The sequence below is a fragment of the Columba livia genome, chromosome 1 (assembly GCF_036013475.1).
Source record: "Columba livia isolate bColLiv1 breed racing homer chromosome 1, bColLiv1.pat.W.v2, whole genome shotgun sequence".
NCBI lineage: Eukaryota > Metazoa > Chordata > Aves > Columbiformes > Columbidae > Columba > Columba livia.
Genome location: NC_088602.1, coordinates 76,806,864 through 76,821,898, shown reverse-complemented (window position 1 = coordinate 76,821,898; position 15,035 = coordinate 76,806,864). Strand labels below are relative to the sequence as shown.

General features: G+C 45.3%; 1 protein-coding gene and 1 long non-coding RNA gene across 3 annotated transcripts in view; one reads left to right on the top strand and one right to left on the bottom strand.

Annotated features, from left to right (window-relative positions):
- The window catches only part of LOC135579513 (uncharacterized), a 33,822-nt gene extending 31,384 nt beyond the window's left edge, over positions 1 to 2,438 (bottom strand). The window contains exons 1-2 of the long non-coding RNA XR_010472701.1: positions 2,212 to 2,438; positions 1,921 to 2,084 (exon numbers count right to left, since the gene is read on the bottom strand). This is a non-coding gene — a long non-coding RNA (uncharacterized LOC135579513). The remainder of the gene's footprint in view (positions 1 to 1,920; positions 2,085 to 2,211) is intronic.
- IGSF11 (immunoglobulin superfamily member 11) overlaps positions 1,162 to 15,035 on the top strand; it is a 110,871-nt gene continuing 96,997 nt past the window's right edge. Inside the window, exon 1 of one of the 2 annotated variants that reach the window (XM_065063178.1) lies at positions 1,162 to 1,496. Coding sequence is in view for 1 of the 2 variants with exons in the window: in XM_065063173.1 (XP_064919245.1) it covers positions 1,465 to 1,537 (73 nt within the window). In the remaining variant the exon portion in view is untranslated. Of the gene's footprint in view, positions 1,538 to 15,035 lie in introns of both variants that reach the window. The other variant, XM_065063173.1, reaches the window with a different exon arrangement.

Below are 15,035 nucleotides of genomic sequence, written 5' to 3'. Positions count from 1 at the left end.
AGCTTGATGCTGGGTAAGACAGAGCTTAACCTGAACTAGTGAGATGGTAGCCAGTTTTCCACTTACTGATTCCACAGGCATCAACTTAACTTTTTTCGTGTTGCTCAGTTGCTTTTGCTCTGCTACCCCAGACACTTTTCCTTGTCTTTCTCACTCCCAGGTGCTGCTCCCTTCTTTTTAGTGGAGTACAGACACATAAAGGGTCAATGCAGCTTTTGAGGCAACTGAGGAGGCAGAAACCTGACGGATGCTGGGCCTGGGGATGCTTGCAGGGCGTCTGGCTGAGAAGAAGGTAGGGAGAAGCTTCATAAAGTATATTGGCTTCCTGCAGGATGCCAAGGTTGCATGGCTATGCTTCAGTGAGGAGGGAACTTTGGGTAGGGGAATGAAGCAATTGTACATTTTACAGAATTGTTAGAGGATTTTTCCTAACCAAACTGCTTATTTTCACAAAGCAAAACGAATGTGGTCAGACTTGGGCAGGGAGCTGGGCATGTGGAAGGAGGTGATTTGCGTGAGACCTCTGCTTTGATCCTTTCCCCGGATTACCACCTTCAATTTGTAAAGGGCTCTTTTGCTCCATTCCCACCATTTACATGCACACTTGATGTCTAGTATGCTGGATTTTGATTGATTGATTTTTCTGTTTAGCCTTAAGGAGTGCAATTCCTTAAGCTCATGGCCCTAAATGACACAACTTCTTGGTGATTCTTTGTGCTATGTAGTATTGTGGGGCCCCAACTCCAAGAACTGCCTTACTACCTTCTGAGATATCTTGGTCTCATTTTTGGGGATGCTGAACACACGTCCCTCACTTTCTTGAATAGCGTAGTTAGGGTGGCCCATACCTTTGAACAACAAACCGGTAATGTTTATACTTAGTGCTGCAGCAGTGCCTGCTCCTATGCAGCCTGTCCCAAATAATTTGCTGTGTGCTACCACCCTCTGCTTCCATGTAACTGTAGTCAGGTCCTGGAGAAAAGAAGCCCCCACGTTGCCACGGAGAAGCTGTGGGGGTGCGATCTGCAGCCTGTGCCGGACCACGACTCCTCACCCTGGCCCGTGTAGCATCCCTACAGATGCAGCGGCACCGGGCTGGAGGGACGGAGCGGGGCGGGGAACCCCCAATTTGTGGGTGGCCCGCGCAGAGAAGGAAGGTGGTGGGATGTGCCACTGTATGCTGGGACGGGACGCGCGGTACCGTGCGGTGGAGGGGTGTAGGGGGGGTGACAACCGCAGCCCGGCGGGTTGCGGGGGCGGCTCGGGGCCGCCAGGCTGCGCTCTCGGGCCGGCCGCTGCGCCTGCCGCCCTCCCCGGGCTACCGGGGCTTGGGGCACGGCGGAGCCTTGCCGGGAGCGGGCGGTCCCGGGACGGCGGCGGCGGCACCAACACCGGCGGCACCTGCGGCTGCGGGGGAAAGGCAGGGCTCGGTGGGCCCGCTCTGCACCCCTCGCCCGGCCCGGCATGACGCGGCGGCGCCCCGGCGGCGGCGGGAGGTGGGTACCGGTAGCCCTGGCCGTTCTCCTGGCCCTGCGAGGTGAGTGCTGCGCGGGTGGAGCGGGGCGCGGTACCCACGGACGGGGCATCGCCTTGGGGTCGGCGCCGAGGATGGGGCGGGCGGGGAATCCGCCCGCCCCATCCCCGGCGCCGACCCCAAGGCGATGCCCCGTCCGCCGAGCCGGTGCGGAAGTTTTGGTTGCGGTCCCGCCGGTGATGCTTGGAAATGCGGCGACGGGTGAGCGGTTTTGCAGACAGGCGTGGGGAAGGAGCGCTGTGCTCCACTCGTCTCCTTTTGCTGCCTCCCCTGCACCATCCTTCTTTTCTTTTATTATTTTTTTTCTTACGGTGCTGTAAAACTTGCTTTAAACTGGGCTTCATGTCATGCTTAGTTGTCTGGGCCTAGCCCATTGATAAGCTCACCTGGGTGGAAAACTCTGGTCCGTCCTTCAGGCCCTGAGGCAGCAGGGAAGTTTCTGCAGAGACGGTGACAGGCTGCCCAGAGTCCTCTGTGTCCCCCGGGGGTCCTTCTCAGGCCTCCTCCTCCCAGATGCATGGCAGGTTCCTTCAGCTCTAAGTGCCTGTGCCTGGGCATGTGGAGAGACACAAATGACTCCATCACCTCCCACCCCCAGAAGCCCTTCTGAAATAAGGTGTGTGCTCCGGTCCTCTGTGTGGAGAGGAAAGGAATTGTATGTGACAGATGCTACTCACATCTCTTATTGCATTGCTGGAGAGTACCAGGAGATGCTGTGACAAGGGCAACAGAAGAAACTACAAAGCGCAAAATGTTCAGACCCATCTGTTGATCAGGTGACGATGCCTTCTTTAAAGTAATGCCAAACTTTAGAGCAGGCCTGTTCAGTTGCATCTTACTGAGCTCTATGAGGTAATTTTCTTAGAGTCTGCTCATATGTGCAGAGGTCCATTGAGTGGTTTTGTGGAGGACAGTAAGAAATGATGGGCTCTCCCACAAGAATACCAGAGACATCTCAGCAAGGTCCGGATTAAACTTCCTCACAGTCTGGATCTGGATGGAGTCTGCTGCTTGAGTAGCTGTGCCTGGCTCTGACCGCCCTGCCAGGTGCAGGAGGCCAGTCCTCCCTGCCCTCTGAGAAACAAGTCTTATGATAGACAAGATGAACTTTTCACAAATGCCTTAGCCCCAAAAGCACCCTGAGCTGCATCCTCAGGAAACATTTGGGAGTCTGAGTTGTATACATTAACTGGAAATTGCACCTGCTGATGAATTACGGGGGGAAAAAAAGTTCTTAGCATGTATTTGAAAGAAATAACTTCAGCTGTTTCAAGTGTCACACTGTTTACTTTTTGTACTTCTCCCTGTTTGGAAAGTGAGTTCAATGACTTTGAGGTTCTCAATGCCACGATTTTTTGTCTGCAGACATTGCAAAGGTGTAACTGTCTAGAAAGTTACTGTGCCTACTGCAGTTAGAAGCATATAAGTGACAAAGCATTTCTGTTGATGTGATATCCCTGCAAAACCATCAGTAACCACATATAAGGTTAAAATTAAAGGGGTGTTTAATTATGTCTTTAGGCAAAAAGACTGACTCAATATTTAATTTTCTTTTTTTTGGTTGAGGGCATGTGGGGACAATGACAATGGAGTCAGCCAGGCACAGAAACACACCTTTCCATGAGATGTTTACCTGCAATAGCGCAAGGTTTTTTCTCACACTTTCCTTCAAAGTTTAAAAATTACCTGAATGAACCACCTGTGCCTCAAACTTTTTGGTTTTTTTGGTCTTAGGAAAAGTCTTTAGAAGATGGTGGTTGACAAAAATAACTGTGGTACGGAGTTACTTCTGTGTTATACAGTATGGTCATATTTCTGGTGGTTCTTGAATTTGAAAATAAAATCCTAATAAGGCATAAGGAACAGACATACTCAGGAAAGCTGAAATAAAATTCAGAGGTTTTTTTCTAACTGACATTTTCAAAAGATCAGTAATAGTAATTCTGCTCTGAGTTGCTATGTCTGGTTAGGAAGAATGAGCTTTTCCTTTTTGAGGCTTTAGGTTGGTTTAGAGGATAGAGAAGAAAAATGACAGGGTCCTGTGCAAAGTGATACCTAAATGAAAGGTGAAAGATTTTAAAGTTAAAGGATCAGAAACTGTAATAATATATAATCAGAAGAAATACTAGATGCCAAACAAATTAAAAGTGATGGGGAAAAAAAAGGATCCCGGAGTTCATTTTGTCATTCTCACAGTTTATGCCTGTATAAAATACAGGCAGATTTTGTAGTGAAATGTCAGTCAAACATTATAGTCCCATTTTTTTACTTTGTTTTGCAATTTGTAGGACAGCTGCTTTCTTTGGGCCTATAATACCCATGTTTAATTCTCCTGGGGCAGGGGGCAACATCTATGTTTTCCCTCTGAAGCACTATGAGATTAATAACTTCTGCAGAAATAATGTTTTTTCAGGCTCCTCAGAGAATTTTAGGGAAAGATAGGAGGGAATTCTGTTTAGAGCTTTGAAACCAAACCTGTGATTGCAAATCAGTCCTGCTACCAGGCAGAAATAGCATACTGCAAATTGTCAAATGTGTTAGAAATCGCACATCGGGTACAGCTGAACTGCAGAACCAACTTTTTAACTGCATGGCGTTGGGATCCTGTGACAGAGTATAGCAACAGGTGAGATGTTGGCATGTTACAGGCTGTTGCAGCTGGATCTTGCAAGATCAGGGTGAGGGTGTGTGATGTGTGTGTGCCTGGCGTTAATGCATCGATGCAAGGGCTGGTCTGCAATTTCCAGCCAACACAGATTGGGCTTATAGTCCTCACCTGAATTCACCCTCCTGCCAGTCTGAGGTTATCACAGATGAAACTGAATGTTTTGGCCTTGCAGCACCCTTGTGCTAGCCCTCACCTCCTTCCCAGCCTTGTACCAGGTTCTCAGCCCTCGCAAGAGAGGACTGTGGCAGTCCCTTGCTCTTCCATGCTTCTGCATTTGGTTTTGGAACAGATTGCTATTTGTGTCAAGCTGTGTGGTTTTGTGACATGTAGATAAATCATTTTGCTCATGACCTGACCTTGGTCCCCAGTGGTAGGCACAGATGCATTAACTGCTTGTGTCTCTGAAGTGGGCATCCTTCCCTTATTTTGGAAACTGATTCTTTATCTGTGTTTCTTCAATCTTGCCTAAAACCCAATTTTCTTTCGTAAGACTCCCTTCTCCAAAAGATCTCGAAGTGCCTTGAGAACAGCTATATTTAGCTGCTCAGTAGTGATATGGCTATACAAAGTATGGTACAAACAACTCACTAAGGAACTCAGAAAACGTTTTTCCTGCCCCTATTTGGGAGATGAGCTTTTATTATTATACCAACAGTACAGATGGAGAAAGTGACGCTCAGAGGGGCTTCGTGACCCACTGAAGGTCAGCAGATGCTGATAGCAGTCCTGAGTGTCTTGCTCCAAACTGTAACCACAGGAAAATGCTTAAATTTATGCAGCAGGTTAAGCAATACTGTAATGGTGCTCTTTAGGGATGTTCACTACTAAATTGTGGTGAGTCATCTATATTTAGCAGGATGCCACTATCATTGTGCTTTTTAAGTAAAGTGCTTTTAACACAGTTTATTTCAAGGAGAAGTGCATGCACTGAAAATCTGTCCTTTGTAGTTTTCTCCTTGTGGAGCATTAATGGTGCCTTCCCTTTTGTAAATGTTCAGAGAGAAATTTAGCTCCTGGTTGTTTAACAGACAATAGTGTAACAAAGACAGTTCCCTGGTTAATACCACCTTGTGTTTGCACAGTCATTTAGGAACATTAATTGAGAGTCTCCAAACTTACTTTGTGAGGGCAGTCCCTTTGATTTATAGCATGGAAACTGAAGCGTACAGGGATGGAATTACTTGCTTGCTGTCAGGCTAGACATCTCCTCAGCCTCTCCTTTAGAGAAGTCACAATAACAGGGCTCCTGGTCACATACCACCTCATTTTTTTTCTCACAAATGTTTCATGTCTTATGCATTGGGGAGAAAGCACATTACTATTAAGTATGCACAGTGAACTGTTGTGGGTTTAGTTTTCCTTATACATTTTAAACTCTTTGGTTTTAGAGGTCACTTGTGTCCATTTGGACTTCTGCCTTTTTTTTCATTGCTTGGGCTGGGCTAAAGACAAATGGCCTCTTTCATCGGAACTGAGGAATTTGACTTCATTCTGAATGGAAATAGTAGTTGAATGCTTTGATGGCTTTGAAGGGAAATTTTTTAAAGAAATTCCATCTTAGGACAACCAATATTGTGTTCCTTTGTGGAACTGTATTATTATAATACAAAAAACTACCCTAAATAAAAAGATATTTTGATACCAAAACTAAAAAAACCTTTTCATCCTAAAGATGCTTAAGTTGGATGTTTCTGTATTTCTGACAATTTTCCCCCGTTTTTCTTCTAAAACACAGTTACGATTTTACAAAAGATCCCAGTTTTGACAAGGTTTGGTTTAGTGGGCCTCAGTGGTTGCTGGTTTTCATTTCTATGTTGTTTAAAAACAACTGATAAAAACCAACTTGCTGCAATTGGTGACATCTATGTGCCATCTCTGTGCACTATATTTACCACTTTGACACAGGTATGCAAACGCCATGTACATGCACGAGGCATTGCTTGTGTATTTTCATTGTTCATGCTGTAGAACACTTTGCACCAAAAGAAACACAATATGGCGTATGAAATAAGACAAGTTTCTTTTTAAGAAATACAGCCCACTTGTTAATCTTTGTTTACCCTTCTGGAGCAGTTTCTGGAAAAGTCAGGACAGGACTAGCAGATCAAGTTCAGACTCCTATTACTTCTGCATGTGCAGAGGCACATCTCTCCTCCTGGCAGCACAGCAGTACTTGTGCATTTGCATATCTGCATGAAGTTAATTTCAAGTGCTATTTTGACATTAGGTTAATCAGATCTCTTACTTAAGGATAAACACTTGAGCATTTTTTTTTTCCTTGCATTCTCACAAGTCAACATAGCTACGAGAACGTGAGCTAGATTGTGAACTCTACTTGGTTACATCTGGGCTTTGGTTTTACCAAAAATGGCAAAGCCAGGAATGTCATTTTTTGGGGGACACGATACACTGTTTATGATGTGTGGTGCATTTCTGCAGATGCCTGTCAAAGCAGTGCCAGGTCAGGTCAGACTGCTGGTCTGTGGTGATGTGGCCATCTCTGGATGTTTCAAGGTGGGGTGCTGAAACCCCACAGTGAGGAATTGGTACCAAACATTTAGCAAAGACAAGTCTGGTCCCATGCCAGTGCTACATGTTGCCCTAGGAGGAGGTCAGTACTCAGGCCAATTTTCTTTTAATTTCAGAGGGTGTCCATGCAATAAAATGAACTAAGTCTTATGTATTCCTCCTGCCAATGCAGAACAAATAAAATGTCCATCCCAAATCCTATCCTCAGGGAGGGCTGCCCTGCTTGCAAAGCAACAGACTCAAAACTTCCCCCCCTTGCTGGGAGTGAGGTTGGGCTGAGGTATCCGAGCCCCCTCTGCAGCCTCTTCAGTTATCAGAGAGGGTGAGTGTGAAGTCCCACCTGGGGCCCAGACCTCAGCCTCCCAAACAGCATGGGCTGCAGCTGGGCTGGAGGGCTCAGCTCTTCCCCTGCCTGGCATATAAGCAGCATTTATCAGGAGCAAGTGGGTTGGTTTGCCCTCTCTGCATGCCCACTGGGGAGATTACTTCCTAATCCCTGTTAATTAGAAGTTGGCTAATGCATGGAAGCATGAGGGTGTAGTGCTGCTATGTTTTTTCTTTTCTTCTTTTTTTTTTTTTTTTCTTTTTTCTTCATTCTACCTGACGTATCTGTGGATGTTCCCAGTATCCTTACAAATTCATGGGCCTCTGTGATTTCTGCTGAGCTCTTGACTTTATGATAACATGGGCTAACAATTCCTGGTGGTTAATTATAGTCTGTATTTAGAATAAGCAGAAAAAGTAAATACAGAAAAGGAAAGGAAAATCACAGTAGTTGCCTTATGTCAGGTCACGTTTCTTGCTCTTCGGTTGTACTCAATAACCTTTAGTTTTTCTGTTAAAAAAATATACATAGAAGCACCTGGTTCACATCGTCATACCTGTTTGATAATTTCTTTCTATCTAGCTCTTCTCCAGATTAAACTATACCAATTTTAGCTGTGCTTGACCAGTGTCATGGACAAGTGAATGATGAAACCTTTCTATGCCTTCTGTATTTTCAAGTGTGCCATCCAGAAGTAACCGCAGCAATTCCAGCTAAGGATGCTGCTGTGGGTGTTCATAGTGGTATTTTAATACTTCCAGCATCCTTTTCAGCTTCTGCCTTTAGACATCCTAACAGCTTGCTTGCTTTTTTGACCATCCTTTTATGCTGAACAGATGTTTTCATTGAGCCGTTCACAGTGATACGAAGATACTTTCCTCAAGTGATTACATTTGAATTAGAGCCCTATGGTATATGAGTAGTTCAGATTATTCTCTCAAGTTCTTATTACTGTTTGGTAACGTGGAATTTCATCTTGCATTATGCTTGCTGCCCACTTGCTGAGCTTTGTCAGATCCCTTGGAAGTCTCTCTCAATCTTCTTTTGTCTCAGCCAGCCCAAATCACTTTGCCAGCTCCCTGTCTCTCTTCCAGATATTAAGGAATAGATTAAATCACCCTAGAGCTGGTATGAAACCTGGGGGTAATCCCTTGTAATCAGGGACAGAGCAAGGGCAGGGTGAGAGGGGCTCCCAGGCCTGTGAGTCTGGGCACTGAATGGTGGGGTAGCAGTTCAGGATGTGGCATGAAACCCAACCGAGGGAGACATGGGAGAAGGGATCTCCCATCCCAGGCAAACAGGGGATGGGGCTGGCACTGAACTGGTGTCCTGCCCAGAGAACAGTTTAGCAGGTACGCTTTGAAATGACTGAAAATCAGTCACTTAGTCCCATCCTTTTCCTTCCAAAATTTGAGCGGATTGAGTTCCCCTGAGCAGAGATCAAGCTGGTTTGTCTCCTGGTGTGTACTTTTAGTGGCTTAGGGAGTTTGGTTTAACCAATCCCTGCTGCAGCTCCCAGATTAGCCTGTACCCTTGCTTAAGGAAAGCATTGCTAACTTCAAGAAACACCTGACTTAGCAAGAGCTTGCATGTCTTTGCTAGCAGCACAGCCACTTGAGAAATGTCATTCTCCCACTGTTCAGCAGTTCTGGACTTGTCCTTTGAATATACTGAAATGATTGTTTGTTTTTTGACTTTTGCAATTTGGCTTTCAGTTTTGTTCTCAGCCCTCCTAGCTACCATCTTATGAAGCAGCTGCTGAGACTGAATGACTTCTTGTTCTTTTTGTTTGATCTTACAATGTGTTTTCATGATTCTCAGCAGGTTTTCTGTTCAGGGACACTGAGTACCGTTTCATTGAGGATGCTGAGATTGCTTCAATGAACCACCATACAAAGCGCAACAACTTCAATTCCCCTGCTTTTGGAGTTAGACTGTTTTGACCATTTTTCTTGTAATAATCTTTTTTAATGTTTAAGAGGTGTGATGCAAAGTTCTGGTACTGTTTTTTCTCACAAGGATGTTAAATTTGAGTATGTAGCCATCACTGTTACTTTGTGACTCAGGTTGCTCTTTGCATTAATTGCAGTTTTTTAGCTTCTGAGTACCCTGGGGACTGGCTGTTCCAAGCGCTACCTGTGCTCTTTAAGATGCTGCAAAATTGTAGCCTGCTGTGACATTTGGGTAACTCCTGCACATGTTGCTGAAGTCACCATTTTTTGCCATTTTCTTTGACTTTTTTGTTCCTTTACTTCCACACTGCACAGTAGATATCCCCTTCCTGATCAGGAGGCCATTGGTAAATCCAGGTTGCTGTAGTGAGATTTGTTTTTTTGTTATTGTTTCTCCCTCTTCAGCCTTAGCTATCTACATGGGGTCTGTGCATTACTCATCTTGCAGTTTGATGTCTCTCTCCTTTTGACCACACTGGGTTTCCAGGTAGGGCATTACTCAGTGATGAATTCTACAGCTGTGGGCCCATGGACTATGAAACATGTGGACACTTTAACTGTTAGTTAACATGACTATTGCATTCCTTTCCTACTCTGTATAAAGAAATCATAACATCATGTTGTACGTAATGGTTCACTGCAGGCCTCAGCATCAAAACCCAAGTGTTCCTTGAAGCCTTTTGCTCCAGTTTTACACCCACCCGCTCTGACTTGTGTTCTTGTGTGGTCTGTCAGCATCCGCTGCACTCCACAAAGCGTTTGGTTTTGAAGTGATATCTCAGAAAATACAGTCCTGCTTCTTGGTTAAAAGGTCACAGTGCTCCTTCAGGGAATACTCTGGGTCGCCTCTGGCTCCTATGCATCCATGATAGGACAAGGGGTAATGGTTTTAAACTAAAGGAGGGGAGATTCAGGCTGGACATGAGGAAGAAATTTTTTACAGTAAGGATGGTGAAACTGACACAGGTCGCCCAGAGAAGTGGTAAATGACCCATCCCTGGAGATATTCAAGGCCAGGCTGGATGGGGCTCTGAGCAACCTGATCTAGTTGGAGATGTCCCTGCTCATTGCAGGGGGGTATGACTAGATGGCCTTTGAAGGTCCCTCCGAACCCAAACTATTGTGTGATTCTGCCTCTCACCACTTGTGCCAGTGAGGGGGGCCTGAAGCCCCTCATGGCCCTTGGGGAAGGAGAAAGGAGCATGTGGCAGACGCAGTTTTAGTGAAGCCCTGTGAGATTAGGTGCTGGAGGGCTTCTGCAGGGTGCTACTGGGCTTGTGTGGTTATGGGCTGCTTCCATAACTGAGCATGTGTTGGAATTTCTCTGTCTGATGGGGCTTGATGTCTGAACACCTTTGTTGGTTGTGGAGCTGCTAGGCTGCGAGCCTGCTTGGCTTTCTGGCTGTGTTTTGGGAGCTAGTGGCTTGGGGAGGTTGGGAGGACCTTGGCTACTTGGCAGAGGGACAGAATAGCCTTAGTCTGTCTGCAGAATTGTCATGTCCTTGGCTTGTCAAGGGCAGCCCTTCCTTTTGCCCCTGAAACAGCTGGTGTGCCCTGGGCCGCTATTACAGGACTCATCTGCAATCAGTGCCTCCCTCTCCTGCACTGAAAATGCCTCGGATACAGCGTAGGCTTGTGTTTCTCAGCTGCATGGAGTTGCAGCAAGGCTGTGTTTTGCATGTTCTTTGGGGAACGCTCCATGTTAGTTCTTCAGTAGCTTTTTTGCATAGTCTCACCTGTTCTTGCCGCTGTCGTGCCTATTCCCAGTGGCTACTTTTTTTTTCCCCCTTAAGACTGTATTTCAGCTGCAACGTTGATGGCAGCTGTCTGTTTATTCACAGAATAGGCACAAAACGGGTATGCTTCCCCCACCCACCCTCGTCCCCATCTTTCAGCCCTCTTACACTAACCCCCCCTTTCACCCTCTTGGGACCCCCAACCCTGAACCAGAAGCTGAAGTGGAGGGGACCGCTGCAGGTGAAGGAGGTCGGGGTGGGGGGCGGGGAGCTGAAGCATCCCACTCCCACCAGCTTGTGTTGCATCCTAATTGCAAATAGCCCTTCCGGCATCAGCAGTTTGTGGGAATAATTGACAGGAGGTGCCTGCGAGGTGCTGAGTCAGAGCGAGGTGTGCTTGCCAAGTCACTGCAGCAGAAGGAGCCTGCTCGCCTCGTGTGGAGGGAAGCCAATGGACGGTGGGTTTCCTAGCTGCCTTTTGGGCCTCTTTCTTTCCTTTTTCTGAGGCTGAAATTCAGCAGCAGAGACGCTATGCATGTAAGGGAGAAACCAGGCACTGGGGTAGGGGGGGAAGCTTTTTTTCTTTTTTTTCTTTTTTTTTTTTTTTGGCTGAGAGCACTGGGGATTAGGAGATGTAGGCTTCATTCCCACCTACTTCCATTGGGTCTCTCTGATGTCATTTCCATACTCTGAGCAAGTAGAAGTATTAGAAAACACATGATTCGGGGCAGGGATAATTGAGTGGCCCTAGTGACAGATTGATGTCTCCTGGGTGAGGAAGAGGATCATGTGGCACCCTCAGCTGGGCAAGAAGGATAGCTTAGCAAGTCAAAAAAGCTGCAAAATAAAATGACTGAAAATGTGTTTTGTCTTGTCCTTCTTAAGGGTTGCTTCTGCTGCAGTGTCCTACCATTTGTTTAGGGATTTGAAATGCGTTGTTTGACATGCAGGAAGATGAGCGCTTGTCCTCTATACATCTGGCACCTGGTGGACCTCCAGGTCAGGCTTGTGAGAGCTTTGCCATTTACTCCTGACCTTCTTGAGTGTGGCTAGCATCCGTGTTTATACTACAGCTGCATTCAGCCCAGAGGTCTGGATCCTTTCTTTTTCCTTGCTCCAGGCTGACTTCAGATGTCTTTGTCTTTCTCTCTGTCTATAGCACAGGGTACCATTCTCCTGCCTTGGAAAAAAGTCTGTAATTGTTTGCACAGTGATCTAAATATATGTGTCTGCATGCTGCCTTTGTAAGAAGGGTATATTATTTTTGTTTCGAGTAACCACTTTGTAGAAGGAGATGAGGAGCATGAAGACAGAGGCCCACGTTTTTCAGAACCTTTCTTATCTATGCTGAGCTCCACTAGCTCATGTTTCTAATGCTAAACTTCATATAATATTTCTCTCCACTGACTAAGGTAACAGCCATGTTATCTAGATCACCATGGAGCTGATGGGAAAACTGAAGCCCAGAGACAGGAAATATATTGCCCATAGTTATGCGGGATTCCCATGGCCAACCTGGGGTTGGAGCCTTTATCTCCTGGCTGCTGGCCCTGTGCCTTCCTCATGGGAGCATGCTGCCTTCCTGCTGATTTAGTCAATGACCTGTTGAATATCATCTCTCCTGAGTTTTCATGGCAGTGGCTCCTGCATGGTTATAGATTTTGAGGCCTCTTCTTTAAGAAAACCTGCAGTAAATAAACTGAATGTGGTTCTTCTCTCATCATTGCCTTGGCTGCCTCCACAATGAGTCATGCATGGGACTCCCAGAGAGGTGGCCCTGAGGGCACTGGGGAGGGGAGTGTGTGTGTCTGATGTCTGTCATCCTTGCCCCCAGCTTCCTGGCTCTTCCCATACTGTGTGCAGTCTGTGATGCTGGTGGCAATCTGAAGCCATCTGTGGCTTGGGGATGTTTTGGAGGAAGCTTTCCCCTCCTGGGTTGTGCTGTGAGATCAGCTGGGGATAGCTTAGTGCTCAGGCTTGGCTCAGGATCGTCTGCTGCATGACCAATATTCCTTCACGTTGTGTTTCTGTGTGAGTTTTACCATGGGTGGTGGAGATGTGCTAAAGTGGACCTGGTTCTGCTGCATTTTGAAGGATTGTCTTTATTACTCAAGGGAACCCTAGTCTCCATCTGGCCAAATGCAGGCCCTTCCTTCTCTCTACCCGTGCTGTGGCATCACTCTGGAAATTGAAAAAAAAAATAGAGCAATGTCTGTTACAGTTGGGATTTTATAGGGTACCTCTGGGAATTAAGCACGCAATTCCCTCAGGTTCCTTTTAAAAAGCCTAGCTGATGTGAATTTATGTTTGAAATAAGTAAAGAGAGAAAGCAATCCTGTCAGCAGTGCCATAACTATTCTCCATGTGTTTAATGCAGGAACTGCTGTGGTAAAGCTTCTTTAGATTTTAAGGTCTGTGGGTCAGGTGCTGGGACCGGAGACTTCAAGAGGTCTCTGCTGTGAGTGGATGCTGTGTCCTTGCCTCCTCTGGCCCTGTGCTTTTTGGCCCTGGTCTTTTAAAACACTCTTAAGTAGTGTGGAAATACTAGTGTATAATAGCACTGTATGTACTGACTGTGCTGTGGCTTGATCAAAGCACTTGACATCCACTGGGCCAAGGACTAAGCCTGCTGCAAGTCCATCAAGGGTGACAAAGCTCTGCAAAACCAACTTTTCTTCTGTTTCTGAGGAGTAAAAATGCATACAGATGATGAGGTATAGTGTTTAATTGCAACCTATTGCCAACAGTAGCAATAGCACTCGGTCTGGAGACAATTGGGAGGTTATTTTGACAACTACAAGAACCTTTTTTTCACTCTCCTCCTCCACAATAAAATAGTTTGCATTGGTTTTCCACAGAGAAATTCAGTGATAATCATAATTTTAATTAAAAGTAAACACAAATGGTATATGTCAAACAAACAAACCCACCCACCCCCCTAAAAAAAAAAAAGAAAAACACAAAACAACAAACAACCAAAGCAGAACAAAAACCAAAAGCCCCTCAAATCAAAACGACAATTGCTGAGAGACCAAACAATTAGCAAAGTATAGCTGTCACTTAGAACAAGTGTGGACATGAATGATGAAAAAGCTGCCTTCATCCTTGGTTATGAATAGGAACCCTTTCTGGGATTTTGTTTTCATGGCTAAAAAGAATTATATACTGTACTGTAAGCTTCTTTCTGGAATTCCTTCCTCTGGCCATATAGCCTGTATAGCCAGACAGCTGGCAGCTCATCTTGCAGCTGTAGGAGGGGAAAAGTGACTCAGGTGGGGATGCTGCTGACCCTGTGACCTGGTGTAGAGCCAGTGGATCCCAGAGAGCCACTGCTGTCCCTTGTCTGTGATCTGCTGTTAGCTCTCCCTTCTCCCTTGGCTACCTGACACGTACCTGCACCTCTCACCATTATGAAAATGTTCACTAGGTGGCTTGATGGACACAAAAAATGCCCCCTCCCCACTGTGAATTTATGTGAAATGGACCCAAATTGTGAAAGTCTCATGAGATTAGGCAACTCTGTAAGATTTCTGTTCTTTTTGGTTCTGCTCAGAGAACAGCTTGGATTTTTCTCTCAGATTTGAAAAGTTATTCAGATTTGGATCTCAAAGTCAAATCACAGTCTAACATCAGACCAGGTCTCCTTAGCTCAGCTTTTAAAACAAAAATGCATTACACTCAAAGTACATTAAAGGCAAAAGGCTGTCTTAATGCAATAATATAACTGGACAGTCAAAATAAAGCAGCACTGGGAAATGCATAAGTTAATAATGCCTTGTTATGTATCCTGTATCTTTTATGGCATGAATTTTATAGTCTAAGTGGTAGTAAGATTAGAGGTAGGTGAATAATTTATAGCAAATAATTTATTTAATGAATTCCTCTTCCATTTCTATTTGCAAATTGTTTGCGAACATCCTGTGGTTTCTTTGCATTTTACTTATTTTAAATTACTTACTGAATAGCTTCTACAAATAATATTTGACATACCACATGCTTATGAGCAGGGTTTTTTTCTGTTTCCTTTGCGGGGGAGCTGTATTTCAGCTCCAGTTTTGGTTGCTCAACACTGATACAGAACAAAAGTTCACACCACAGTATTTCACTGTCCTGACAGCTTAAAGTAGTTGTTAGAATTAAGCTGTTTCTGAAAGGTATAAAGAATTAGCTATTATTTTTTAATAATTATTCGGATTATTGGTGTGGATAGGCAGGTTCAAATTTCACTTTTTCCAGTGCCTGCTAAAGTTACTCAATGTGTTACTTCCTTGTATATTCACATCACTAAATT